We start from the raw sequence: 25,593 nt of genomic DNA, 5'->3' as shown, positions 1-25,593 counted from the left end.
TTATTTACTCCGCATGTTACCTTTGTTTGAAGTCAAACTTTACGGACTTTGCTAAGTTTATAGAGAAAAATATTAACATATACAATATCAAATCAATACCATTGATTCATCATTGAATATATTTTCATATCATATAAATTTGTTATTGTAAATGTCCATATTGCTTTCTACAAACTTTGTTAAAATTTACAACGTTTGACTTCAGTCAAAGCTAATAAAATTGGAGGGGGTACTCACATTCAGATATTTCTTGTCTACTCTCTCTGTCTCAGAATGTTAGGTCAAAAAACGTCTTACATTCCGAGACAGGTCAAAAAACGTCGAGAGAAGTGCATATTACACTCCTCAACTCTAGCCCTAGTCTAATATACACCCCCCAACTTCAATACCATCTACTTTACACCCCCAACTCTCAAAACCAGGCGGAATTCAACCCTCCCCTTCCTGTTGACCGGTTTTGACATGTTGACTAGGTGAACAGTAACAAAAAAATCAAAAAATATTTTGGCTTTTCCAATGGGTGAACAGTAAGTTCGAAAAAAAGTTGAAAAAAAGCGAATTATTTTTGCGTGGACGATTTTTCAACGCGTGATGTCTGTGACAATTTTCAGCTTGTTTGGACATTTCAGTTGTCTCTCAATAAAAAAATATATCAGCCCGAACAGTACACGACTGTTAACTGTTTCATGCAAATATAATTCAGAAATTTTTGTTTTCTTAATTTTTTCCTGAAATTTACTGTTCACCTGGACAAAAAATCAACATTTTTAAAAATCAATTTTCTTTTTTAAATTTTTTTATTTAGAACTTTTTAAAATTTTACTTTTCAACCCGTGAAAAAACAAAATTATTTTTTTTTAATTTTTTATTTCTTTTGAATTTACTGTTCACCCAGTCAACAGGTCAAAACCAGTCAACGGGGAGGGGAGGGTTGAATTCCGCCTGGTTTTGAGAGTTGGGGGGTGTAAACTAGATGGTATTGGAGTTGGGGGTTGTATATTAGACTAGGGCTAGAGTTGAGGGGTGTAATATGCACTTCTCTCAAAAACGTCTTACATTCTGAGACAGAAGGAGTACTTGTCAATTGTCATACACATATGACAGCTGACTCAAATGTTACACCACAATTTTTTTAAGAGAATTGTGTTAAGCCCATATACCCATGAGTTTCTACGAGGTAGCATTGTCAGTGAGGAAGAGAATCACTGATGGGTCGTTAATCTTTGACACTTCAGCACAAAGTTCTGACTGTCAACTGCTCAACGCACACAATTGGCCAACATGCATCAATGCATCATTATGAGATATTGCGGAATTTACATTTTGTGTAACTAGTATAGTATTATTCCTCTCCTTTCATCAACAATAATCAACCGGAGAAAATACGGAATCTACTCTGACATTATATCAGTGATTACATAATGCGTGTCTTCTGCAGCTCCTACTACGTGCTCTACTAAAAAGGACTTGCATTCCCGGCGGCACACGTTCTGCTGATCTACTACAAAAGTGCAGGACCTGTGAAGACCAAAGCCTCGTTTGCATTTGTGACTTTGATCATGATTTGTGGAGACATGCTGGCGAGTGACCAGAAAAATTGCTTCTTGGCTTCTTGCAAAGGAAGACAACTGCAAACCCATCGTACAGAAATTCTGTAACATCGTCAGTATTACATTGGTAAGCATGGATCGTCCTTAACAGTTCATCCTCTTTCAGAACGGTTAGTTTTCGCCTCGTTGAGATGGAAATCAAGCGAGTCAAGTTCATCATGGTTTTTTCTTCTTAAATAAAAGAAAAAGCTCATCACTGAGGGGTGATCCTCAGATCGATTCCGAAGCTCATGCCGCTGTAAGCGAGCGGCGCGTACATCCACATCTCGTCAGAGCTGAGCACCTGATCATGAAACAACCTTTCTGGTAAGAGACATCAAGATCACACAAAGTTCCTAGGAAAGAAAGGTCTAATACAACCATGAATATTATGCTTACCTTGATCTGTAGCTGCAAGAACTTGACGTAGAGGACTGCCTCCTCCAGCATAGTGCTGAGATCCACCTGTCAAGATATGTCACAACAGTCAGAACATACTAGCAGGCAGCAACTTATTAGTAACCAATGCAATCTCTAGTTGAATTTCTTTTGCAAAATGTAATGTATGTACGCGAGAGTTACTTTGGTTCCGTTGGGCACCAGCTTCTGCAGGACTCGGAGTCTGTCGTTAATCTTCTCCCTTCTTCTCTGCATTGGACAGAACAAAACTCTGAAGTCTGAACCAATCCACTGAAACGGTCGTATTGAATTGACCTGCGGGGCTGCACATGCATTGAGCTCACCTTCGCATAGAGGCTCTGGGGATCGGCCGCAGACCCGCGGCCGGCCCGCACTTTCACGGTGCCGCCGCCGGCGACGTTGGCCTCCTCGCCGCCGTCCCCCTGGGAGCAATTGGACTCGTTGTCCGAGCAGTAGCTGCTGGATCGCCGCTTCTGCTGCGCCATCTTGGTCTTGGATGTGACAGACTTCTCCCCCTGCATGATCACGGCCAATTAAACTGAATCAGCCCCGCGCCCTCGCCACGGTACGCAAGTAAACTCTTCAGCTATAGCTATCGATCGAAGTTGCGTTACGCCATGCCTTGTGATCTGCAGCTCGAGCCTTCTTCTTGTGCCGTCCAAGATCCCCTCCCTGATCATGGGCATGGCCGGCCTGAAAAACCTTCCGCTTCGGCGTTGCGGCGGCACCGTCGCCATTGCTGTCGCGATCGCTGAGGAGGTAACCAGCACCAGCGCGGACGCGACCGCGACCAGCGGGGGGCGAAGGGCCGGGGACCATGTTGCCATTGCCACCACGCTTGCCGGCCCTCTCCTCCTTCCGGGAGAGGTTGAGGTCGATGGAGCCGCAGTAGGAGAGCGTGTTGATCCCGAGCGACACGTCGGGCTCGCCGAGGAAGTCGTAGCCGCCGTCGAAGCACGGGTACGGCGCCGTCAGGAACTGCGCCACGATCTCCGACTCCTCCTCGTCCGGCGCGTGGCATGGCGACCACCGCGCGGCCTCCTGCGACCTGACGGCAGCTGCCTGCAACCGCAACATTGTGTACTACTGTCCAAGCGATCGAGGCGAATGGTGCGACGCAAGCACGGAGAGACGGACGCTAGCTGCACTGCGACGTACTGTAGGGAGTAGCTAGCTAGGGAGCATGCACGCAAGTGGATGACGGTGTGTACGTACGTGCTCGTATATATGGCCATTGAGGTTGAGATGAGCTCAAAATTGTTTCTTGCACAGCTCAGGCGCTGCTAGTGCTGGTGCTAGGTGCAAGCTGGGTAACGGCTGATTCGGTCGGCAAAATGTCAGAAGTCTCAAGAGAAAACACTAGTGGTAGTATACAAATACTACCATCTCGAAGAGAAAAATGGGAAATGATTGGTAAGATACTGAGAACATTCTTGTGACAACTGACAACACAGAAACATAGTCTCTTTTAGGGTGCTTGGATCCAAGGGACTATTTTTAGTCTGACTAAAAATAATCTTTTTTAGAGGCTTAAGTTCCAAGTACCCCTGACTAAAGAGAGGCTAGGACTAGTCTTGAGGCTAAAAATTTTTAGTCATAGGAAACCTACTAAAATATGTATTAGCTCTCTCTCTCCTCATTTAATTCCTCTTTTTTAACACATGCGAGTTCTGGATTGGAGGGTTTGGAGGATAATAAATGCTTAATAACTTGATTTTAGTCTCTTTAATATTTGGATCCAAGCATGGGTGAGGCTAGCAAGTTTTAGTCCCACTACTTTTAATCATGGGACTAAAACGTATCCAATCACCCTCATAGTAACATGGACTGAAACTGTGCTGAGTTCGTGCGCGCCTGTGAGAGTGAGCGCCAGTAAATTCATGCACTTAGATCTGAAACACCATTTACATGACCTGTATGGTTACCTTTTGATTTATCCTGTCCAAGAAAAAAATAAAATGCGATATTGCGATGAAATCTTCAAAGCGAGTTTTAATTTGTGTTACAACTGTCATCTAGCTCGCCGGACGCCGCGGATCGCCCCTTGAGCCTCTCTAAAGTGATGCACTATCAACGTGAATCCGAATTAACAATGTGTTAACGAATGATATTTCTGCTAATGAGCTTGCAAGGCTTGGGGTGCTAAATATAAAGGACAGCTTTGAGGTTTTTCTTCTGAAAATTTTAGCAGCTAGCAAGGCGCGTTATGCATGATATTCAGCTTTGTTAAGTGCCGGTGTAGCTAGCTGTGGCCATTGGGCGTTGCAAGCACGTCCAAACTTGTTAAACAAAAAGCGCGTCCACATGCTGACAGTCTTGCAAGCTGCAGCGCTGGAGACTGCGTGGCTGTCACAGTATATGGTTTGATTTTCTTTTGGAATAATTGGTCGTAGGCTGGCCGTAGCCACCAGCATTACTGGCGTGTAAGTATCTATGATTACATGTTGTATGCACTTTTTTTTAGAGTCATGGGAGACCGCCACACACGCCGGCCTGCTCCATTATTTGAATGAAATAGGATACGGAGTTCAAAGGAAATGCCAGTAAAACAAAAGCCGCATCAGTCGACTCAGGCAAGTACTAGACTAAAATTACAACCAATGGCTAAAGTAACCGCCCCAACAAAGAGCAAACTGGGAGGACAAGACCAAAACCAAGGGTACAATCATAAAGATTTGCTATTTCATTAATCAAGAGAGAAGGTTTAGGCATACGCCCACAACGCGGGGAAAAACGACCACTCTGGCGGCATTACATTAGTCAAGTGTCTCGCGCCCGCTAATGCCCAAAGATGGGCCTCCTCCTTGATCCTCCTAACAACCATCATGGTGGGGTTGGCAGCGTTGTGGAAAACTCTTGTATTGCGTTCCTTCCAAATCTCTCATGAGACTAACATCATCAACATAGTGAGAGCCTTCCTATGCGGTCTTGTCTTGTCCACCGTATCGACGCACCAACCTCTCATGGAGGTGGCATTTGCCCAAGCCAAGGCAGAGGAATCAAGAAGGCCGAGCCAGTTGGCGATCTCCGCCCAAATACGAGTCATAAAATGACATTGGGTGAGGAGGTGCACAACAGACTCGGGAGCTTGTTTGCAAAGAGCGCAAGACCGCCGTTTAGCCATCCCGATGGTGTAGTCTATCAGTTGTTCAAATCTTATTTTGTAAGACCAACCAACCGAAGAACTTACAATTTGGGCCAAATGGTTGTCGGCATGGTCAAGACGGCGAGACCCTCAAATTGCGCCTTGTAAGCCGAGGACACAAAGTACATGCCATCAACAGAGAGCTTCTAATTAATTGAATCGCGAACCCCATCGGTGAGGGTGATGTCGACGAGCCTTTCCCAATTCCTGGATGTGGGGGAGAGAGATCTTTGTGATGTATATTGATTTCGGTAATCCAATTTTTGTTCGTCAACGGCTTTCTAACCGAACAAGACTTCTTATGCGAGAGCTAAAAAAATCTTGGGCATAATATCCATCGGTCAGAGCCCCTCCAACCACGGAGATTACCAAAACCTGGTCGTGTTTTCGTCCCCAACAACCACTCCTATGGCATAAGCGAATAAATCACGGTCCTCGGGAGTGCACGAGCATCCTAGGCCAAGCCACATGCACTCCCAAGGGCGTGGCTTGGCCTAGTATGCACGACCTCAAGAAGTTTGCTTTGGCGCTCCACCTGGTGGAAGGCCACTTCAAGACAAAGCGCGAGGAACTGACACATGAGATTAACGGTCTCAAGGAGACAGCAACGACGGCAAATCGTGTTGGCCACACGGGTCCACGCCGAAGCCGAGATAGCCTCACTCCGGAAGCAGGTGGGGGACGTTGCGTCTGTTGTGGAGCGGGTGAGGGAGGAGGCGGACCAGGCTCGGGGGCGGCAGCATGAACATTCCAAGATGTTCCAAGCCCTCGAGTTGCGAGCCCGTCGGGCTTTGGACTCTATTTACAAGGAGGACGTTGCCAGTCCCCTCGAGACTGGTGATGCCAACTATCTTGACTTCTTTGCCAAGGTCGTGGAGCGGCTTGAGGACGACGCTAAGAAGGTGGGCAAAATCGTCAAAGAATAATGTCGTGACCTCCTTACCCAAGCGGCGACACGTGTCTTCAGGCATCTCCTTTGCACCAACCCCAACTTCGACTTCGAAGCCGTGATAGCTCCCGTCCCGGAGGACCTCCACAACATGCTGGGGAAGGTGGTGGAGGACCATGTGGATGCCGCCGTGCTTAGTTATGGCTGGGCCACCGCCGGGTGGGTCCAGGCCACCAGACCAATTAGTTTAGCCCTACAAACTGTCGTGTGGGGCCATCTCCCTAATTAACCTATAGATTAAACTAAATAATTTTAGTTGATTAGCTCAACCACAGACAACGGGTCCCCCTTGGCTAATTAAGAATTAACCAACTAAATTAAACCTATGTTAAACAAGTAGTCTATGACAAGTGGGACCCTTTCACTAATTCAGTGGCTAAGGTTTAGTATAACCCCCTCCCTATGACATGTGTGTTGGGGAACGTAGCATTCAATTTCAAAATTTCCTACGCTCACGAAGATCTATCTAGGAGATGCATAGCAACGAGAGGGGGAGATTGTGTCCACGTACCCGCGTAGACCGAAAGCGGAAGCGTTTGAAAACGCAGTTGATGTAGTCGAACTTCTTCTTGTTCTGACAGATCAAGCACCGAACGTACGACACCTCCGAGTTCTGCACACGTTCAGCTCGATGACGTCCCTCGAACTCTTGATCCAGCAAAGTGTTGAGGGAGAGTTCCGTCAGCACGACGGCGTGGTGACGGTGATGGTGAAGTGATCCGCGCAGGGATTCACCTAAGCACTACGTGAATATGACTGGAGGCGTATACTGTGGAGGGGGACGTCGCACACGGCTAACAATGATTCGTGTGTGTTCTAGCGGTGCCCCCCTTCATATATATAGGTTGGAGGGGAGGAGAGGCAGCCAAGGGGGCACCCCAAGCAGGAGGAATCCTACTTGGGCGCCTCCCCATTCGGCCTCTCCCCTTTCCTATTCCTATTCGGAGTAGGAAGGGAAGAGGGGGAAGGGGGAATCCTATTCCCTTTTTCCTTTCCTCCTTCCCCTTTCCTTCTCCAATTTGGCCAGCCCATATGGGAGGGGCGCACCAGCCCCTTTGTGGCTGGTGTGTTTCCCCTCTTGGCCCATAAGGCCCATATCTTTTTCCGGGGGTTCCCGAAACCCCTTCCGATGACCCGATAAGTACCCAGTGCATCCCGAAACACTTCCGGTGTCCGAATACCATCGTCCTATATATCAATCTTTACCTCTCATCCATTTCGAGACTCCTCGTCATGTCCGTGATCTCATCCGGGACTCCGAACAACATTGGGTCACAAAATCACATAACTCATATAATACAAAATCGTCATCGAACGTTAAGCGTGCGGACCCTACGGGTTCGAGAGCTATCTAGACATGGCCGAGACATCTCTCCGGTCAATAACCAATAGAGGAACCTGGATGCTCATATTGGCTCCCACATATTCTATGAAGATCTTTATCGGTCGACCGTGATGACAACATACGTTACTCCCTTTGTCATCGGTATGTTACTTGCCCGAGATTCGATCGTCGGTATCTTCATACCTAGTTCAATCTTGTTACCGGCAAGTCTCTTTACTCGTTCCGTAATACATCATCGTACATTAGTCACATTGCTTGCAAGGCTTATTATGATGTGCATTACCGAGAGGGCCCAGAGATACATCTCCGATACTCGGAGTGACAAATCTTAATCTCGATCTATGCCAACCCAACAAACACCTTCGGAGATACCTGTAGAGCATATTTATAATCACCTAGTTACGTTGTGACGTTTGGTAGCACAGAAGGTATTACTCCGGTATCCGGGAGTTGCATAATCTTATAGTTGAAGGAATATGTATTTGACATGAAGAAAGCAATAGCAATAAAACTGAACGATCAATATGCTATGCTAATGGATGGGTCTTGTCCATCACATCATTCTGCTAATGATGTGATCCCATTCATCAAATGGCAACACATGTCTATGGTTAGGAAACTTAACCATCTTTGATTAACGAGCTAGTCTAGTAGAGGCTTACTAGGGACACGGTGTTTTGTATATGTATCCACACATGTATCAAGTTTCCGGTTAATACAATTCTAGCATGAATAATAAAAATTTATCATGATATAAGGAAATATAAAATAACAACTTTATTATTGCCTCTAGGGCATATTTCCTTCAGTCTCCCACTTGCACTAGAGTCAATAATCTAGTTCACATCGCCATGTGATTTAACACCAATAGTTCACATCTTTATGTGATTAACACCCATAGTTCACATTGCCATGTGACCAACACCCAAAGGGTTTACTAGAGTCAATAATCTAGTTCACATCACTATGTGATTAACACCCAAAGAGTACTAAGGTGTGATCATGTTTTGCTTGTGATAGAAGTTTAGTCAACGGGTCTGCCATATTCAGATCCGTATGTATTTTGCAAATTTTTATGTCTACAATGCTCTGCACGGAGCTACTCTAGCTAATTGTTCCCACTTTCAATATGTATCTAGATTGAGACTCAGAGTCATCCAAATCAGTGTCAAAGCTTGCATCGATGTAGCTCCTTACGACAAACTCTTTGTCACCTCCATAACCGAGAAACATTTCCTTAGTCCTCTTTAGGTACCTAAGGATAATTTTGACCGTTGTCCAGTGATCTACTCCTGGATCACTATTGTACCCACTTTCCAAACTCATGGCAAGGTACACAATAGGTCTGGTATACAACATGGTATACTTTATAGAACCTATGGCTGAGGCATAGGGAACGACTTTCATTCTCTCTCTATCTTCTGCCGTGGTCGGTTTTTGAGTCTTACTCAACTTCATACCTTACAACTCAGGCAAGAACTCCTTCTTTGACTGATCCATTTTGAACTCCTTCAAAATCTTATCAAGGTATGTACTCATCGAAAGTCTTATCAAGCGTCTTAATCTATCTCTATAGATCTTGATGCCCAATATGTAAGCAGCTTCACCCACGTCTTTCTTTGAAAAACTCCTTTCAAACACTCCTTTATGCTTTCCAATTTTTTTACATCATTTCCGATCAGCAATATATCATTCACATATACTTATCAGAAAAGCTGTAGTGTTCCCACTCACTTTCTTGTAAATACAGGCTTCACCGCAAGTCTGTATAAAACTATATGCTTTGATCAACTCATCAAAACGTATATTCCAACTCCGAGATGCTTGCACCAGTTCCATAGATGGATCGCTGGAGCTTGCACACTTTGTTAGCACCTTTAGGATCGACAAAACCTTTGGTTGCATCATATACAACTCTTCTTTAAGAAATACATTAAGGAATGTAGTTTTGACATCCATTTGCCAGATTTCATAAAATGCGGCAATTGCTAACATGATTCAGACAGACTTAAGCATCGCTATGAGTGAGAAAATCTCATCGTAGTCAGCACCTTGAACTTGTCGAAAATATTTTGCGACAATTCGGGCTTTGTAGATAGTAACACTACCATCATCGTCCGTCTTCCTCTTGAAGATCCATTTATTCTCAATGGCTTGCCGATCATCGGGGAAGTCCACCAAAGTACACACTTTGCTCTCATACATGGATCCTATCTCAGATTCATGGCCTCAAGCCATTTTGCGGAATCTGGGCTCATCATCGCTTCCTCATAGTTCATAGGTTCGTCATGGTCTAGTAACATGACTTCCAGAACAGGATTACCGTACCACTCTGGTGCGGAACATGCTCTGGTTGACCTACGAGGTTTGGTAGTAACTTGATCTGAAGTTCCATGATCATTATCATTAGCTTCCTCTCTTGTTGGTGTAGGCATCACGGAAACATTTTCTGTGATGAGCAACTTTCCAATTCGAGAGAAGGTACAATTACCTCATCAAGTTCTACTTTCCTCCCACTCACTTCTTTTGAGAGAAACTCCTTCTCTAAAAAGGATCCATTCTTAGCAACAAAGATCTTGCCTTCGGATCTGTTCTAGAAGGTATACCCAACAGTTTCTTTTGGGTATCCTATGAAGACGCACTTCTCCGATTTGGGTTCAAGCTTATCAGGCTGAAACTTTTTCACATAAGCATCGCAACCCCAAACTTTAAGAAACGACAACTTAGGTTTCTTGCCAAACCATAGTTCATACGGTGTCGTCTCAACGGATTTAGATGGTGCCCTATTTAACGTGAATGCAATTGTCTCTAATGCATAACCCCAAAATGATAGTGGTAAATCGGTAAGAGACATCATAGATCGTACCATATCTAATAAAGTATAGTTACGACATTCGGATACACCATGTGGTGTTCCAGGTGACGTGAGTTGTGAAGCTATTCCACATTGTTTTAAATGAAGGCCAAACTCGTAAATCAAATATTCGCCTCCGCGATCAGATCATAGAAACTTTATTTTCTTGTTACGATGATTCACCACTCCATTCTGAAATTCCTTGAACTTTTCAAATGTTTCAGACTTGTGTTTCATTAAGTAGATATACCCATATATCTGCTCAAATCATATGTGAAGGTCAAAAAATAATGATACCCGCCGCGTGCCTCAACACTCATTGGACCGCATACATCGGTATGTATTATTTCCAATAAGTCAGTTGCTCGCTGCATTGTTTCGGAGAACGGAGTTTTAGTCATCTTGCCCATGTGGCATGGTTCGCAACTATCGAATGATTCATAATCAAATGATTCCAAAAGTCCATCTGCATGGAGTTTCTTCATGCGTTTTACACCAACATGACCTAAACGGCAGTGCCACAAGTATGTTGCACTATCATTATTAACTTTGCATCTTTTGGCATCAATATTATGAATATGTGTATCACTACAATCAAGATTCAATAAACCATTCACACTGGGTGTATGACCATAGAAGGTTTTATTCATGTAAACAGAACAACAATTGTTCTCTGACTTTAAATGAATAACCGTATTGCAATAAACATGAACTAATCATATTCACGCTCAACTCAAACACCAAATAACATTTATTTTAGGTCCAACACTAATCCCAAAGGTAAAAGGAGTGTGCGATGGTGATCTTATCAACCTTGGAATCACTTCCAACACACATCCTCACCTCGCCCTTAACTAGTATCTGTTCATTTTGCAACTCTCGTTTCGAGTTACAAATCTTAGCAACTGAACCGGTATCAAATACCCAGGGGCTACTATGAACACAAGTAAAGTACATATCAAAAACATGTATATCAAATATACCTTTGTTCACTTTGCCATCCTTCTTATCCGCCAAGTTTTTGGGCAGTTCCGCTTTCAGTGACCATTTCCTTTGTAGTAGAAGCACTCAGTTTCAGGTTTGGGTCTAGCTTTGGGCTTCTTCATGGGAGTGGCAACTTGCTTGCCATTCTTCTTGAAGTTCCCTTTCCTTCCCTTGTCCTTTTTTTGAAACTAGTGGTCTTGTTAACCATCAACACTTGATGCTTTTTCTTGATTTCTACCTTCACTGATTTCAGCATCGTGAAGAGCTTGGGAATCATTTTCATTATCCTTGCATATTATAGTTCATCATGAAGTTCTAGTAACTTGGTGATAGTGATTAGAGAACTCTGTCAATCATTATCTTATCTGAAAGATTAACTCCCACTTGATTCAAGCAATTGTAGTACCCAGACATTCTGAGCACATGCTCACTAGCTGAGCTATTCTCCTCCATCTTGTAGGCAAAGTACTTGTCAGAGGTCTCATACCTCTCGACACGGGCATGAGTCTTGAAATACATGATTCAACTCTTGGAACATCTTATATGCTCTGGCGTTCAAAACATTTTTGAAGTCCCGGTTCTAAGCCGTAAATCATGGTGCACTAAACTATAAAGTAGTCGTCGTACCGAGCTTGTCAAATGTTCATAACGTCTGCATCTGCTCCTGCAATAGGTCTGTCACCTAGTGGTGAACCAAGGACATAATTTTTCTGTGCAGCAATGAGGATAATCCTCAGATCACAGACCTACTCCGCATCATTGCTACTATCATATTTCAACTTAGTTTTCTCTAGGAACATATCAAAAAATAAAACAGGGAGCTATATCGCGAGTTATTGATCTACAACATATATATGCAAAACTATCAAGACCAAGTTCATAATAAATTAAGTTCAATTAATCATATTACTTAAACTCCCACTTAGATAGACATCCCTCGAGTTATCTAAATGATCACGTGATCCATATCAACTAAACCATGTCCGATCATCACGTGAGATGGAAGTCATTAATGGTGAACTCTCTATGTTGATCATATCTACTATATGATTCACGTTCGACCTTTCGGTCTCCATTGTTCAGAGGCCATGTCTGTACATGCTAGGCTCGTCAAGTTTAACCTGTGTATTCCGCATGTGCAAAACTGTCTTGCACCCGTTGTATGTGAACATAGAGCTTATCACACCTGATCATCACGTGGTGTCTCAGCACGACGAACTGTCGCAACGGTGCATTACTCAGGGAGAACACTTACCTTGAAATTTTAGTAAGGGATCATCTTATAATGCTACCGCCGTACTAACCAAAATAAGATGCATAAAAGATAAACATCACATGCAGTCAAAATATGTGACCATGATATGGCCATCATCATCTTGTGCCTTTGATCTCCATCTCCAAAAGCACCGTCATGATCTCCATCGTCACCGGCTTGTGTAGCGACCAGACCTCAACAGTCTGATCTCTGTGCTCCGGTGTCATCCCTGGATCAGTAATGCTGACACTACACAGTACTTGGAGGATTTATAACAGAGTAGCAATCACACACTTATTACATCGAGTGTCTCAATAGAGAACTTATTACAATAAATATGGCTTAAGGCCATCTAATAACGATAAAAGCGGAAGGCTTGGAAGATAAGTGAGTACATCAACTCCAACGGCATCACTGAGTATAGAACCACGACCTAAAAACTCCTTAATCGTCGTCTGAAAAGTCTGCAACATTAACGTTGCAGCCCAAAACGGGTCAGCACATGGAATATGCTGGCAAGGTAACACATAGAGAGTAATGGAATGAAACAACTATACTATATGCATATTTGGCTGGTGGAAATCTCTATGGTTATAGTTTTGCGTAAAGCCAATTTTTCCCTACTGCAAAGGAATAAATTTTATTTAACTATCATGGTAGTTGTTAAACATTGAGAATGGTTGACAGCATTCTCAATCCCAATTAAACATCATCATTAAACCCAACAAACTTAATTTAAAGTAACATGATGAGATTCACATGATAGTCCAGGTACTAGATACTCAAGATGTCCATAACCGGGGACACGGCTAATCATGATTAGTTTATTACACTCTGCAGAGGTTTGCGCACTTTTCCCCACAAGACTCGATCGCCTCCGTTTGGTTTCTCGCACTACATGGTGTTTGAGAAGACGGATGACCGAGACATAGTCTTTCAGAGGCTCCGGCGACGGCAGGCGGCGACGGCGGCGGCGGGGTCGGGCGGCGCGGTACGGTTTCGGGGGCGCGGGCTGGCTGGCTTCGGACTCCAAAAGAAATACTAAACGGACTCCAAAAATCCCAAAATAAATTTTCCTGAGCTTCTAAAATCAAGCCGCACAAGGTGAACATTTATTTGGGGGCCTAAATGCAATTTTGAAAAACGCACATTTTTCCTAAATTCAAATAAAATACTGAAAAACTCTGAAATAAAATCTTATTCGATTTTATTATTAAATCCTCAATATTTCTTTATTTTGGGAAAGTCATTTTATTCCCTCTCTCATATTTTTGTAATAGAAATAATTGATGATAAAATAATTAAAATCAAATGATCCTATCTTCAAAATTTGAGAAAACTCAAATATGAAAATAACGAAATCCTCAACTCTCTCCGTGGGTCCTTGAGTTGCGTAGAATTTCTAGGATCAAAACCAAAAGCAAAATAAAATATGATATGCATTGATGATCTAATGTATAACATTCCAAATTGAAAATTTGGGATGTTACAAACCTACCCCCCTTAAGATGAATCTCGCCCTCGAGATTCGGGTTGGCTAGAAAATAGGTGAGGGTAGTCCTTGAGCAAATCTTCCTCTCGTTCCCAGGTGGCTTCATCCTCTGTGTGGTGGCTCCACTGAACTTTGCAAAACTTGATAACCTTGCTGCGAGTGACTCGGCTGGCAAACTCGAGAATCTTAATTGGTTTCTCCTCATAGGTCAAATCATTATCCAACTGGATTGTTTCCTATGGCACTGTGTCTCTCAAGGGTATGTCAGCCATCTCCGCGTGGCACTTCTTTAACTGAGAAACGTGGAACACATCATGAACTCCTAACAATCCTTCGGGCAATTCCAACTTGTAGGCCACTTCTCCCATACGTTCCAATACTCGGTATGGTCCTACAAATCGTGGCGCTAACTTTCCCTTAACACCAAAACGCTTTGTTCCTCGAAGTGGGGATACTCGAAGATAAACTCGGTCTCCGACTTCGTAAACTGTCTCCTTGCGTTTAGAATCTGCGTAGCTCTTCTGCCTGGACTGGGCTATCTTGAGCCTATCGCGAATCAACTTCACCTTCTGTTCAGACTCTTTAATCAAGTCAGGTCCAAACAACTGGCGGTCTCCAACTTCGTCCCACGACAACGGTGTCCTGCACCTCCTTCCGTACAAAGCTTCAAAAGGGGCCATCTTTAAACTGGTTTGGTAACTGTTGTTGGAAGAGAACTCTGCATATGGCAAATTGTTGTCCCAACTAGATCCATAATCTAGCGCACAGGCTCTCAGCATATCCTCCAAAATCTGATTGACTCTCTCAGTCTGTCCATCTGTCTGTGGATGAAAAGCTGTACTGAATTCTAGCCTGGTACCCAAAGTTTCATGCAACTGCTTCCAGAACTTTGAGGTAAACTGGGTTCCTCTATCTGATACGATACTCCTCGGAACTCCATGTAGACATACGATTCTGGTCATGTATATCTTTGCCAACTTAGCACTGGTGTACGTGGTCTTTATTGGGATGAAATGAGCTACCTTCGTCAACCGATCGACTACAACCCAAATCGAGTCATAGCCTGAACGAGTCCTGGGTAATCCCATGATAAAATCCATGCCTAACTTATCCCACTTCCATTCGGGTATCGGCAATGGCTATAGCAATCCTGCTGGCTTCTGATGCTCTGCCTTTACTCTCTGACATACATCACAAACTGCTACATACTCCGCAATATCCTTCTTCATTCCGGTCCACCAGAAAATATCCTTCAAATCCAAATACATCTTGGTATTTCCTGGGTGAATCGAATATGGTGAATCGTGTGCCTCTTGCAGAATTAGCTTCCTAATCTCCGGGTCATTGGGCACATAAACACGGTCTTCAAACCATAGGGTGTCGTGCTCATCCTCACGAAATCCTTTAGCCTTTCCTTCGCTTATTTTCTCCTTTATAGAGGCAATCTCCTTGTCAGTCTTCTGAGTTTCTCTGATTCTATCCATCAAAGTTGACTGAATCTCCAATGCTGCTACATAGCCTCTAGGAACTATTCCCAAACATAACTCTCGAAGATTTTCGGCTAACTCCCTTGGTATTTCTCCCGTCATTAATGTATTGACATGGCTCTTACGGCTTAATGCGTCAGCTACTACATTAGCCTTTCCGGGATGGTAATGCAATCTCATATCATAATCCTTGATGAGCTCCAACCATCTCCTTTGTCTGAGGTTTAACTCCTTCTGTGTGAAAATGTATTTCAAACTCTTATGATCCGTGTACACCTCACAATGGTTTCCAATGAGGAAATGTCTCCATGTTTTCAATGCATGCACTACGGCTGCTAATTCCAAATCATGCGTAGCATAATTCAACTCATGAGGTTTTAGTTGTCTTGAGGCATATGAAACAACTCTCCCTTCCTGCATAAGCACTGCTCCAAGTCCTCGACGTGAAGCGTCGCAATACACCTCATAATCCTTGGTCTGATCTGGCAAAATCAACACTGGTGAAGTAACCAAACGTTTCTTCAACTCCTGGAAACTAGCCTCACATTCCTCAGTCCATTTGAACTTGGTATCCTTCTTTAATAACTCCATCATAGGCTTTGCAATTTTTGAGAAATTCTCAATGAATCTCCGGTAGTATCCTGCGAGTCCAAGAAAGCTCCGGATCTCTCCAACTGTGGTTGGTGCTTCCCACTTGGTCACGGTATCAACTTTAGTGGGATCTACTGCTATTCCTTCTCCGGATATAACGTGTCCGAGGAATCCTACTTTCTTCAACCAAAACTCACATTTGCTGAACTTGGCATACAACTGATGTTCTCTGAGCTAACCAAGTACCAAACGCAAATGCTCCTTATGCTCCTCTTCATTTTTCGAGTAAACCAGAATATCATCTATGAACACCACGACGAACTTATCTAAGAACTCCATAAACACTTTGTTCATCATGTTCATAAAATAGGCAGGTGCGTTAGTCAGACCAAATGACATAATGGTATACTCGTACAGCCCATACCTGGTGGTAAAAGCTGTCTTAGGAATATCCTGTTCTCGAATCTTCAACTAGTGGTATCCTGATCGCAGATCGATCTTGGAAAATACCTTAGCTCCTTGCAATCGATCAAACAGATCATTGATCATTGGTAGTGGGTACTTGTTCTTGATCGTTACTTCATTCAATCCTCGATAATCAACAACCATCCCTAACGATCCATCCTTCTTCTCCACTAGGAGTACTGGCGATCCCCAAGGCGAAGAACTTGGGCGAATGTAACCTTTATCCAGCAACTCCTTAATCTACTTCTTAATTTCCACCAAATCCTTTGTAGGCATCCTGTATGGTCTCTTCGATATTGGCCCTGTGCCTGGCAATAGCTTAATCAAAAACTCAATGTCTCTATCCGGTGGCATGCCTGGCAACTCCTCTGGAAATACATCAGGGAATTCCTTTACCACTGGTACTTCCTCCTGCACAACTCCTGTTAAGCAATTTACTTGAGTCCCTTTTGGCACATGCCGGGATACATACTTGATCCTTCTCCCTTCTGGGGTAGTAAGCAAAATTGTCTTACTGGCGCAATCGATGTTTCCTCCGTACATCGACAGCCAATCCATACCCAGAATTACATCCAATCCTTGTGATTCCAAAATGATCAAATCCGAGGGAAACACATGCCTACCTATACTCAATGGCACTTGAAAACATCCTTGACTAGCCATATACTCCGCTCCTGGTGAGCTTACTAGCATAGGTGTTCTAAGAACCTTAGTGGGAAGGTTATACTTATCCACAAATCCCCTTGATATGTATGATTGTGATGCACCAGTATCAAAAAGAACGAGTGCAGTAAATGACTTAACCAAAAACTTACCGATTACGGCATCCGGCTGTTCTTCAACCTCCTCCACGTTAACATGGTTCACCCGTCCCCTGTTGAAAGGGTTAGACTTCTTCCCAGAACTTCATTGCCATTCTGGCCTTCAGGACATTCATTGGCATAATGTCCGGTCTTCTGACACTTAAAGCAAGTGACTTGGCTCAGGTCCTTCTTGGCTGGGGTTGATGGGTTGGTACGGTTCTGGCCGTTGCTTCCTCCATTGCCATTACCATTCTTGGTGCCATTGTGATTGTGCGAGCTACCTCCTCCATGGGTATGCTGAAAATGTCCTCCCGATCTAGGGGTAAAACGTGGCTTCTGCTGAGCTCCTGAATTGTACTTCCCTTGTCCATACTTCCTCTTGCGATTCTCAATTTGCTGCTGCTTGCCTTCAATCATAAGAGCACGGTCTACCAACTCTTGGTAGTTGTTGAAGGTTGCTACCATCAACTGCATGCTTAACTCATCATTCAGTCCTTCCAGAAACTTCTCCTGCTTGGCTGCATCCGTAGCAACGTCATCTGGGGCATAACGTGCTAATTTACTAAAGTCCTCCACATACTGGCCAACTATCCATCCTCCTTAGCGCAAGTTGCGAAACTCACGCTTTTTCATGGCCATAGCTCCTGCTGAAACATGGGCAGTACGAAAGGCCTGCTGAAACTGGTCCCATGTGATAGTGACGACAGGGAAAGTGGCTGTGAAATTCTCACACCATGATGCTGCGGGTCCTTCAAGCTGATGTGCAGCAAACTTCACCTTCTCCGCATCTATGCATCCTATTGTGGTCAACTCTCTAGCTGTTCACTAGCTGAGCTATTCTCCTCCATCTTGTAGGCAAAGTACTTGTCAGAGGTCTCATACCTCTCGACACGGGCATGAGTCTAAATACTGATTTCAACTCTTGGAACATCTCATATGCTCCATGGCGTTCAAAACATTTTTGAAGTCCCGGTTCTAAGCCGTAAATCATGGTGCACTAAACTATAAAGTAGTCGTCGTACCGAGCTTGTCAAATGTTCATAACGTCTGCATCTACTCCTGCAATAGGTCTGTCACCTAGTGGTGAACCAAGGACATAATTTTTCTGTGCAGCAATGAGGATAATCCTCAGATCACAGACCTACTCCGCATCATTGCTACTATCATATTTCAACTTAGTTTTCTCTAGGAACATATCAAAAAATAAAACAGGGAGCTATATCGCGAGTTATTGATCTACAACATATATATGCAAAACTATCAAGACCAAGTTCATAATAAATTAAGTTCAATTAATCATATTACTTAAGAATTCCCACTTAGATAGACATCCCTCGAGTTATCTAAATGATCACGTGATCCATATCAACTAAACCATGTCCGATCATCACGTGAGATGGAGTAGTCATTAATGGTGAACATCTCTATGTTGATCATATCTACTATATGATTCACGTTCGACCTTTCGGTCTCCATTGTTCAGAGGCCATGTCTGTACATGCTAGGCTCGTCAAGTTTAACCTGTGTATTCCGCATGTGCAAAACTGTCTTGCACCCGTTGTATGTGAACATAGAGCTTATCACACCTGATCATCACGTGGTGTCTCAGCACGACGAACTGTCGCAACGGTGCATACTCAGGGAGAACACTTGTACCTTGAAATTTTAGTAAGGGATCATCTTATAATGCTACCGCCGTACTAACCAAAATAAGATGCATAAAAGATAAACATCACATGCAGTCAAAATATGTGACATGATATGGCCATCATCATCTTGTGCCTTTGATCTCCATCTCCAAAGCACCGTCATGATCTCCATCGTCACCGGCTTGTGTAGCGACCAGACCTCAACAGTCTGATCTCTGTGCTCCAGTGTCATCCCTGGATCAGTAATGCTGACACCACACAGTACTTGGAGGATTTATAACAGAGTAGCAATCACACACTTATTACATCGAGTGTCTCAATAGAGAACTTATTACAATAAATATGGCTTAAGGCCATCTAATAACGATAAAAGCGGAAGGCTTGGAAGATAAGTGAGTACATCAACTCCAACGGCATCACTGAGTATAGAACCACGACCTAAAAACTCCTTAATCGTCGTCTGAAAAGTCTGCAACATTAACGTTGCAGCCCAAAACGGGTCAGCACATGGAATATGCTGGCAAGGTAACACATAGAGAGTAATGGAATGAAACAACTATACTATATGCATATTTGGCTGGTGGAAATCTCTATGGTTATAGTTTTGCGTAAAGCCAATTTTTCCCTACTGCAAAGGAATAAATTTTATTTAACTATCATGGTAGTTGTTAAACATTGAGAATGGTTGACAGCATTCTCAATCCCAATTAAACATCATCATTAAACCCAACAAACTTAATTTAAAGTAACATGATGAGATTCACATGATAGTCCAGGTACTAGATACTCAAGATGTCCATAACCGGGGACACGGCTAATCATGATTAGTTTATTACACTCTGCAGAGGTTTGCGCACTTTTCCTCACAAGACTCGATCGCCTCCGTTTGGTTTCTCGCACTACATGGTGTTTGAGAAGACGGATGACCGAGACATAGTCTTTCAGAAGCACTAGCACCTTACGATGGATAGACCGTTACACCTACTTTCCCCTACATCTGCTAGTCTACCCTGTAAGAGTTCGCACGACTTTATCAACTATGCCAGAGCCCATAATGGCTTGTGGCTGCACACGGAAGTTTCTAGTATGAGTAATCTCATGATCCCTTTGAGCCTGGGTGGCGGTCCAAAAAGAAACAGGCAATCCTGGAATACCCAGGTACCTCAATCCACCCAGATGTGTATTTAAGTTGCCACCTTAGATAAACCATTAATTAACAAACTCACATCTGTCATGGATAACACTCACCCAATCCACGTCTACTATCATAGCATGGCATAATGGCAAACGTAGAAGTAACTCCCAAAGGTTTGATAATAAAACAGGTAATAGGTACTACCTCAACTACTTCCCATCCCACAATTTATTTAGATCCTAATCATGCAATGTGTGAAGATTGATCTAATGCAATAAAACTGGGTAGTAGGAAAGGTATGATCAAAGTGTTACTTGCCTTGCTGATGATCCGCGAAACCTAGCAATTCGAAGTAACAGGCGGCACTCCAGGTATTCTATCGCAGACAAACAAACAAACATACAATAAGCACTCATCTAATGCACAGCTAAAACTCAAATAAGAGATCTAACCAGAAAATTCAACTTAAGAACTCCGATTGGCAAAAAGAATCAAATCAAACGAAGCAACGAAAGTCAAACGGCGAAAGAAAACAACTTCGTTCTACTAATCTGGATCTAAGGCAATTTTTTACAGTAGCAAAAACTTGTTTAAGTTGGTTAAACAGATAGAGGGTTTCGAGATGAAACTCCAGGCGCTTGAATCGCCTGATTCCGATAAACGAGCGAAAAGTTGTACTAAAACGAAAATCGGATCAGGAATCGCGATCAGAAAAATCACGGATTTTATCCGAGAAAAAGAAACGAACGTTCGCTAGAACGAACGAATGGACGAACGCTCGCTAATTAAATAAATCAGAAAAACCGATCTATTTAAAAAACTAAAACTAAAGAAAAACCGACGAAAAACAGAATGGTTTTTCAAAAAAAAACCGCGGCACGGATTTCGAGGCGACCTCGGGCGGCGGGTCGGCGAGGCGGTGGCTCCGGCGACGGCATGCGGCGGCGGCGGCGAGGTCGGGCGGGGTCGGGCGGCGCGCTAGGATTTCGGGGGCGCGGGCGGGCTAGCTTCGGCTGGGCTCCCCTCCCCCCGGCTTATAAAGCCTACGCGGGCCGGAGTCCCGGTCGGACACGGCCCGTAGGTCGGTGCGATTTTTTTTAAAATAATTACACGCAGAAGAAAAATAAAAAGAAATACTAAACGGACTCCAAAAATCCCGAAATAAATTTTTCTCGGGCTTCTAAAATCAAGCCGCACAAGGTGAACATTTATTTGGGGCCTAAATGCAATTTTGAAAAATACACATTTTGGGAAAGTCATTTTATTCCCTCTCCCATATTTTTGTAATAGAAATAATTGATGATAAAATAATTAAAATCAAATGATCCTATCTTCAAAATTTGAGAAAACTCAAATATGAAAATAACGAAATCCTCAACTCTCTCCGTGGGTCCTTGAGTTGCATAGAATTTCTAGGATCAAAACCAAAAGCAAAACAAAATATGATATGCATTGATGATCTAATGTATAACATTCCAAATTGAAAATTTGGGATGTTACAGCTTGACACCTTGATCTCCAATTTGGGATGTTACAGCTTGACACCTTGATCTCCATCATAGCATCGTTGTCATCTCGCCAACTATTGCTTCTAACGCATAGTGATGAAGTAAAGCAATTACATGGCGATTCTATTTCATACAATAATGCGACAACTATAATGCTCCTGCCAGTTGCCGATATATTTTACAAAACATGATCATCTCATACAATAACGTATATCACATCATGTCTTGACCATATCACATCACAACCTGCCCTGCAAAAACAAGTTAGACATCCTCTACTTTGTTGTTGCAAGTTTCACGTGGCTGCTACAGGCTTCTAGTAAGAACTGTTCTTACCTATGTATCAAAACCACAACGGTGATTTATCAAGTTTGCTGTTTTAACCTTCAACAAGGAGCGGCCGTAGTCAAATTCAATTCAACTAAAGTTGGAGAAACAGACAACCCGCCAGCCACCTTTATGCAAAACTAGTTGCATGTCTATCGATGGAACCGGTCTCATGAACGTGGTCATGTAAGGTTGGTCCGGACCGCTTCATCCAACAATACCACCGAATCAGAATAAGACATTGGTGGTAAGAAGTATGATGATCCCGCCGACAACTCTTTGTGTTCTACTCGTGCGTATCATCTACGCATAGACCTGGCTCGGATACCACTGTTGGGCAACGTAGCATTCAATTTCAAAATTTCCTATGCTCATGCAAGATCTATCTAGGAGATGCATACAAATGAGAGGGGGAGAGTGTGTCACGTACCCTCGTAGACCGAAAGCGAAAGCGTTTTACAACGCGGTTGATGTAGTCGAACTTCTTCTCGTTCCGGCCGATCAAGCACCGAACGTACGACACCTCTGAGTTCTACACACGTTCAGCTCGATGACGTCCCTCGAACTCTTGATCCAGCAAAGTGTCGAGGGAGAGTTCCGTCAGCACGACGGCATGGTGACGTGATGGTGAAGTGATCTACGCAGGGCTTCGCCTAAGCACTACGTGAATATGACCGGAGGCATAAACTATGGAGGGGGGCATCGCACATGGCTAACAATGATTCATGTGTGTTCTAGAGGTTCCCCCCTTCATATATATAGGTTGGAGAGGAGGAGAGGCATCCCAGGGGGCGCCCCAAGTAGGAGGAATCCTACTTGGGCGCCTCCCAATTCGACCTCTCCCCTTTCCTATTCCTATTCGGAGTAGGAAGGGAAGAGGGGAAGGGGGAATCCTATTCCCTTTTTTCTTTCCTCCTTCCCCTCTCCTTCTCCAATTTAGACAGCCCATATGGGAGGGGAGCACCAGCCCCTTTGTGGCTGGTGTGTTTCCCCTCTTGGCCCATAAGGCCCATATCTTTTACGGGGGTGCCGGGAACCCCTTCCGGTGACCCGATAAGTACTCGGTGCATCCCGAAACACTTCCGGTGTCCGAATACCATCGTCCTGTATATCAATATTTACCTCTTGACCATTTTGAGACTCCTCTTCATGTCCGTGATCTCATCTAGGACTCCGAACAACATTCGGTTACCAAATCACATAACTCATATAATACAAAATCGTCATCGAATGTTAAGCGTGCGGACCCTACGGGTTCGAGAACTATGTAGACATGGCCGAGACATCTCTCTGGTCAATAACCAATAACAGAACCTGGATGCTCATATTGGGTCCCACATATTCTACGAAGATCTTTATCGGTCGACCGTAATGACAACATATGTTACTCCCTTTGTCATCGGTATGTTACTTGCCCGAGATTCGATTGTCGGTATCTTCATACCTAGTTCAAACTCGTTACTGGCAAGTCTCTTTACTAGTTCCATAATACATCATCCCATAACTAACTCATTAGTCACGTTGCTTGCAAGGCATATTATGATGTGCATTACCGAGAGGGCCCAGAGATACCTCTCCGATACTCGGAGTGACAAATCCTAATCTTGATCTATGCCAACCCAACAAACACCTTTGGAGATACCTTTAGAGCATCTTTATAATCACCCAATTACGTTGTGATGTTTGATAGCACACAAGGTATTCCTCCAGTATCCGGGAGTTGCATAATCTCATAGTCGAAGGAATATGTATTTGACATGAAGAAAGCAATAACAGTAAAACTGAACGATCAATATGCTATGCTAACAGATGGGTCTTGTCCATCACATCATTCTGCTAATGATGTGATGCCGTTCATCAAATGACAACACATGTCTATGGTTAGGAAACTTAACCATCTTTGATTAACAAGCTAGTCTAGTAGAGGCATACTAGGGACACAGTGTTTTGTCTACGTATCCACACATGTATCAAGTTTCCGGTTAATACAATTCTAGAATGAATAATAAACATTTGTCATGATATAAGGAAATATAAAATAACAACTTTATTATTGCCTCTAGGGCATATTTCCTTCAATGTGGGTCCTACTGGTCAATTTGACCAGTCCAATTCAATAGTTGACTGTTGACTTGGCAGTCAACTGGACCCTACTGGCAGCATCACACTTCCACTGGCTGGGTACACTTATGGGCGCACATAGCATTTCCCCCAACTAATAATTTTGAATTAAACTAAATCCAGTAAATTTAGAAAATCATTTAAACTTTGAAAAATCATATAAAATAAACCGTAATTCCGATGAAAATAATTTCTATATGAATGTTGATCAGAAAATATGAAGAATTCGAATATGCCATCCACATACCTACCACACCCATCAAACATGATGAACATCAATGATTCACGCCTAGGTCAAAATACCGAAAAACATCTCGAGTTGGGAAAATACCGTCGGATATTTTCCTCCTTTTAAATTGCGTCGTAATGCATTAGGGCACACGACCACCCCTTTTTTCCATCTATGCATTGTGTTCCAGTTGTTGTGCTATTATTTATCTTTCCCCCCCTCTCATCAGTTCTTGCCGGTAGACTCTGAGGTAACCGTAAACCCCGAGTATGACTACGTCAACGACAAGCCGTCCTTCTAGGCAAGAAAACTCCCCCTTCATCATTCCGATATCGCCTATTCCTTATCTCTATTGCTTGCATTAGAATTGTGATATTGTTATTGCTTTATCGGTAAATCCTATACTGTTGCATAGCCTGCCTTTGCTACTGCTGTTGATACCATACCTGTTATCCTATATGCTTAGTATAGATATGCTAGAGTCCCATCAATGGACCTACATCCTCGTCCGACTGCCATGCTATTCTTGAAATACGCCCTAGAGGCAATAATAAAGTTGTTATTTTTATTTCCTTATATCATGATAAATATTTATTATTCATGCTAGAATTGTATTAACCGGAAACTTAGTACATGTGTGAATACATATACAAACAGAGTGTCCCTAGTATGCCTCTACTTGACTAGCTCGTTAATCAAAGATGGTTAAGTTTCCTAGCCATGGACATGTGTTGTCATTTGATGAATGGGATCACATCATTAGATAATGATTTGATGGACAAGACCCATCCGTTAGCTTAGCACTATGCTCGTTTAGTTTATTGATATTGCTTTCTTCATGACTTATACATGTTCCTATGACTATGAGATTATGCAACTCCCGAATACCAGAGGAACACTTAGTGTGCTATCAAACGTCACAACGTAACTGGGTGATTATAAAGATGCTCTACAGGTGTCTCCGATGGTGGTTGTTGAGTTGGCATAGATCGAGATTAGGATTTGTCACTCCGATTGTCGGAGAGGTATCTTTGGGCCCTCTCGGTAATGCACATCACTATAAGCCTTGCAAGCAATGTGACTAATGAGTTAGTTCTGGGATGTTGCATTACGGAACGAGTAAAGAGACTTTCTGGTAACGAGATTGAACTAGGTATGATGATACCGACGATCGAATCTCGGGCAAGTAACATATCGATGACAAAGGGAACAACGTATGTTGTTATGCGGTTTGACCGATAAAGA

The 25,593-nt window shown here is 43.2% G+C and overlaps 1 protein-coding gene across 1 annotated transcript; it reads right to left on the bottom strand.

Annotated features, from left to right (window-relative positions):
- Positions 1–1,265: 1,265 nt before the first annotated feature.
- Positions 1,266–2,621, bottom strand: LOC125506028 (transcription factor RSL2-like). The gene is made up of 4 exons (XM_048670911.1): positions 2,333–2,621; positions 2,172–2,237; positions 1,989–2,054; positions 1,266–1,893 (listed from the first exon to the last, which is right to left on the bottom strand). The coding sequence occupies exons 1-4, from the start codon at positions 2,528–2,530 to the stop codon at positions 1,804–1,806; spliced, it is 420 nt and encodes a 139-aa protein (XP_048526868.1). The 5' UTR covers positions 2,531–2,621; the 3' UTR covers positions 1,266–1,803.
- Between the last annotated feature and the right edge of the window lie 22,972 nt (positions 2,622–25,593).

Source organism: Triticum urartu, chromosome 5 (assembly GCF_003073215.2).
Source record: "Triticum urartu cultivar G1812 chromosome 5, Tu2.1, whole genome shotgun sequence".
NCBI classification, from domain to species: Eukaryota; Viridiplantae; Streptophyta; class Magnoliopsida; order Poales; family Poaceae; genus Triticum; species Triticum urartu.
The sequence above is the reverse complement of the archived record's forward strand: the minus strand, read 5'-3'. Positions and strand labels throughout refer to the sequence as shown.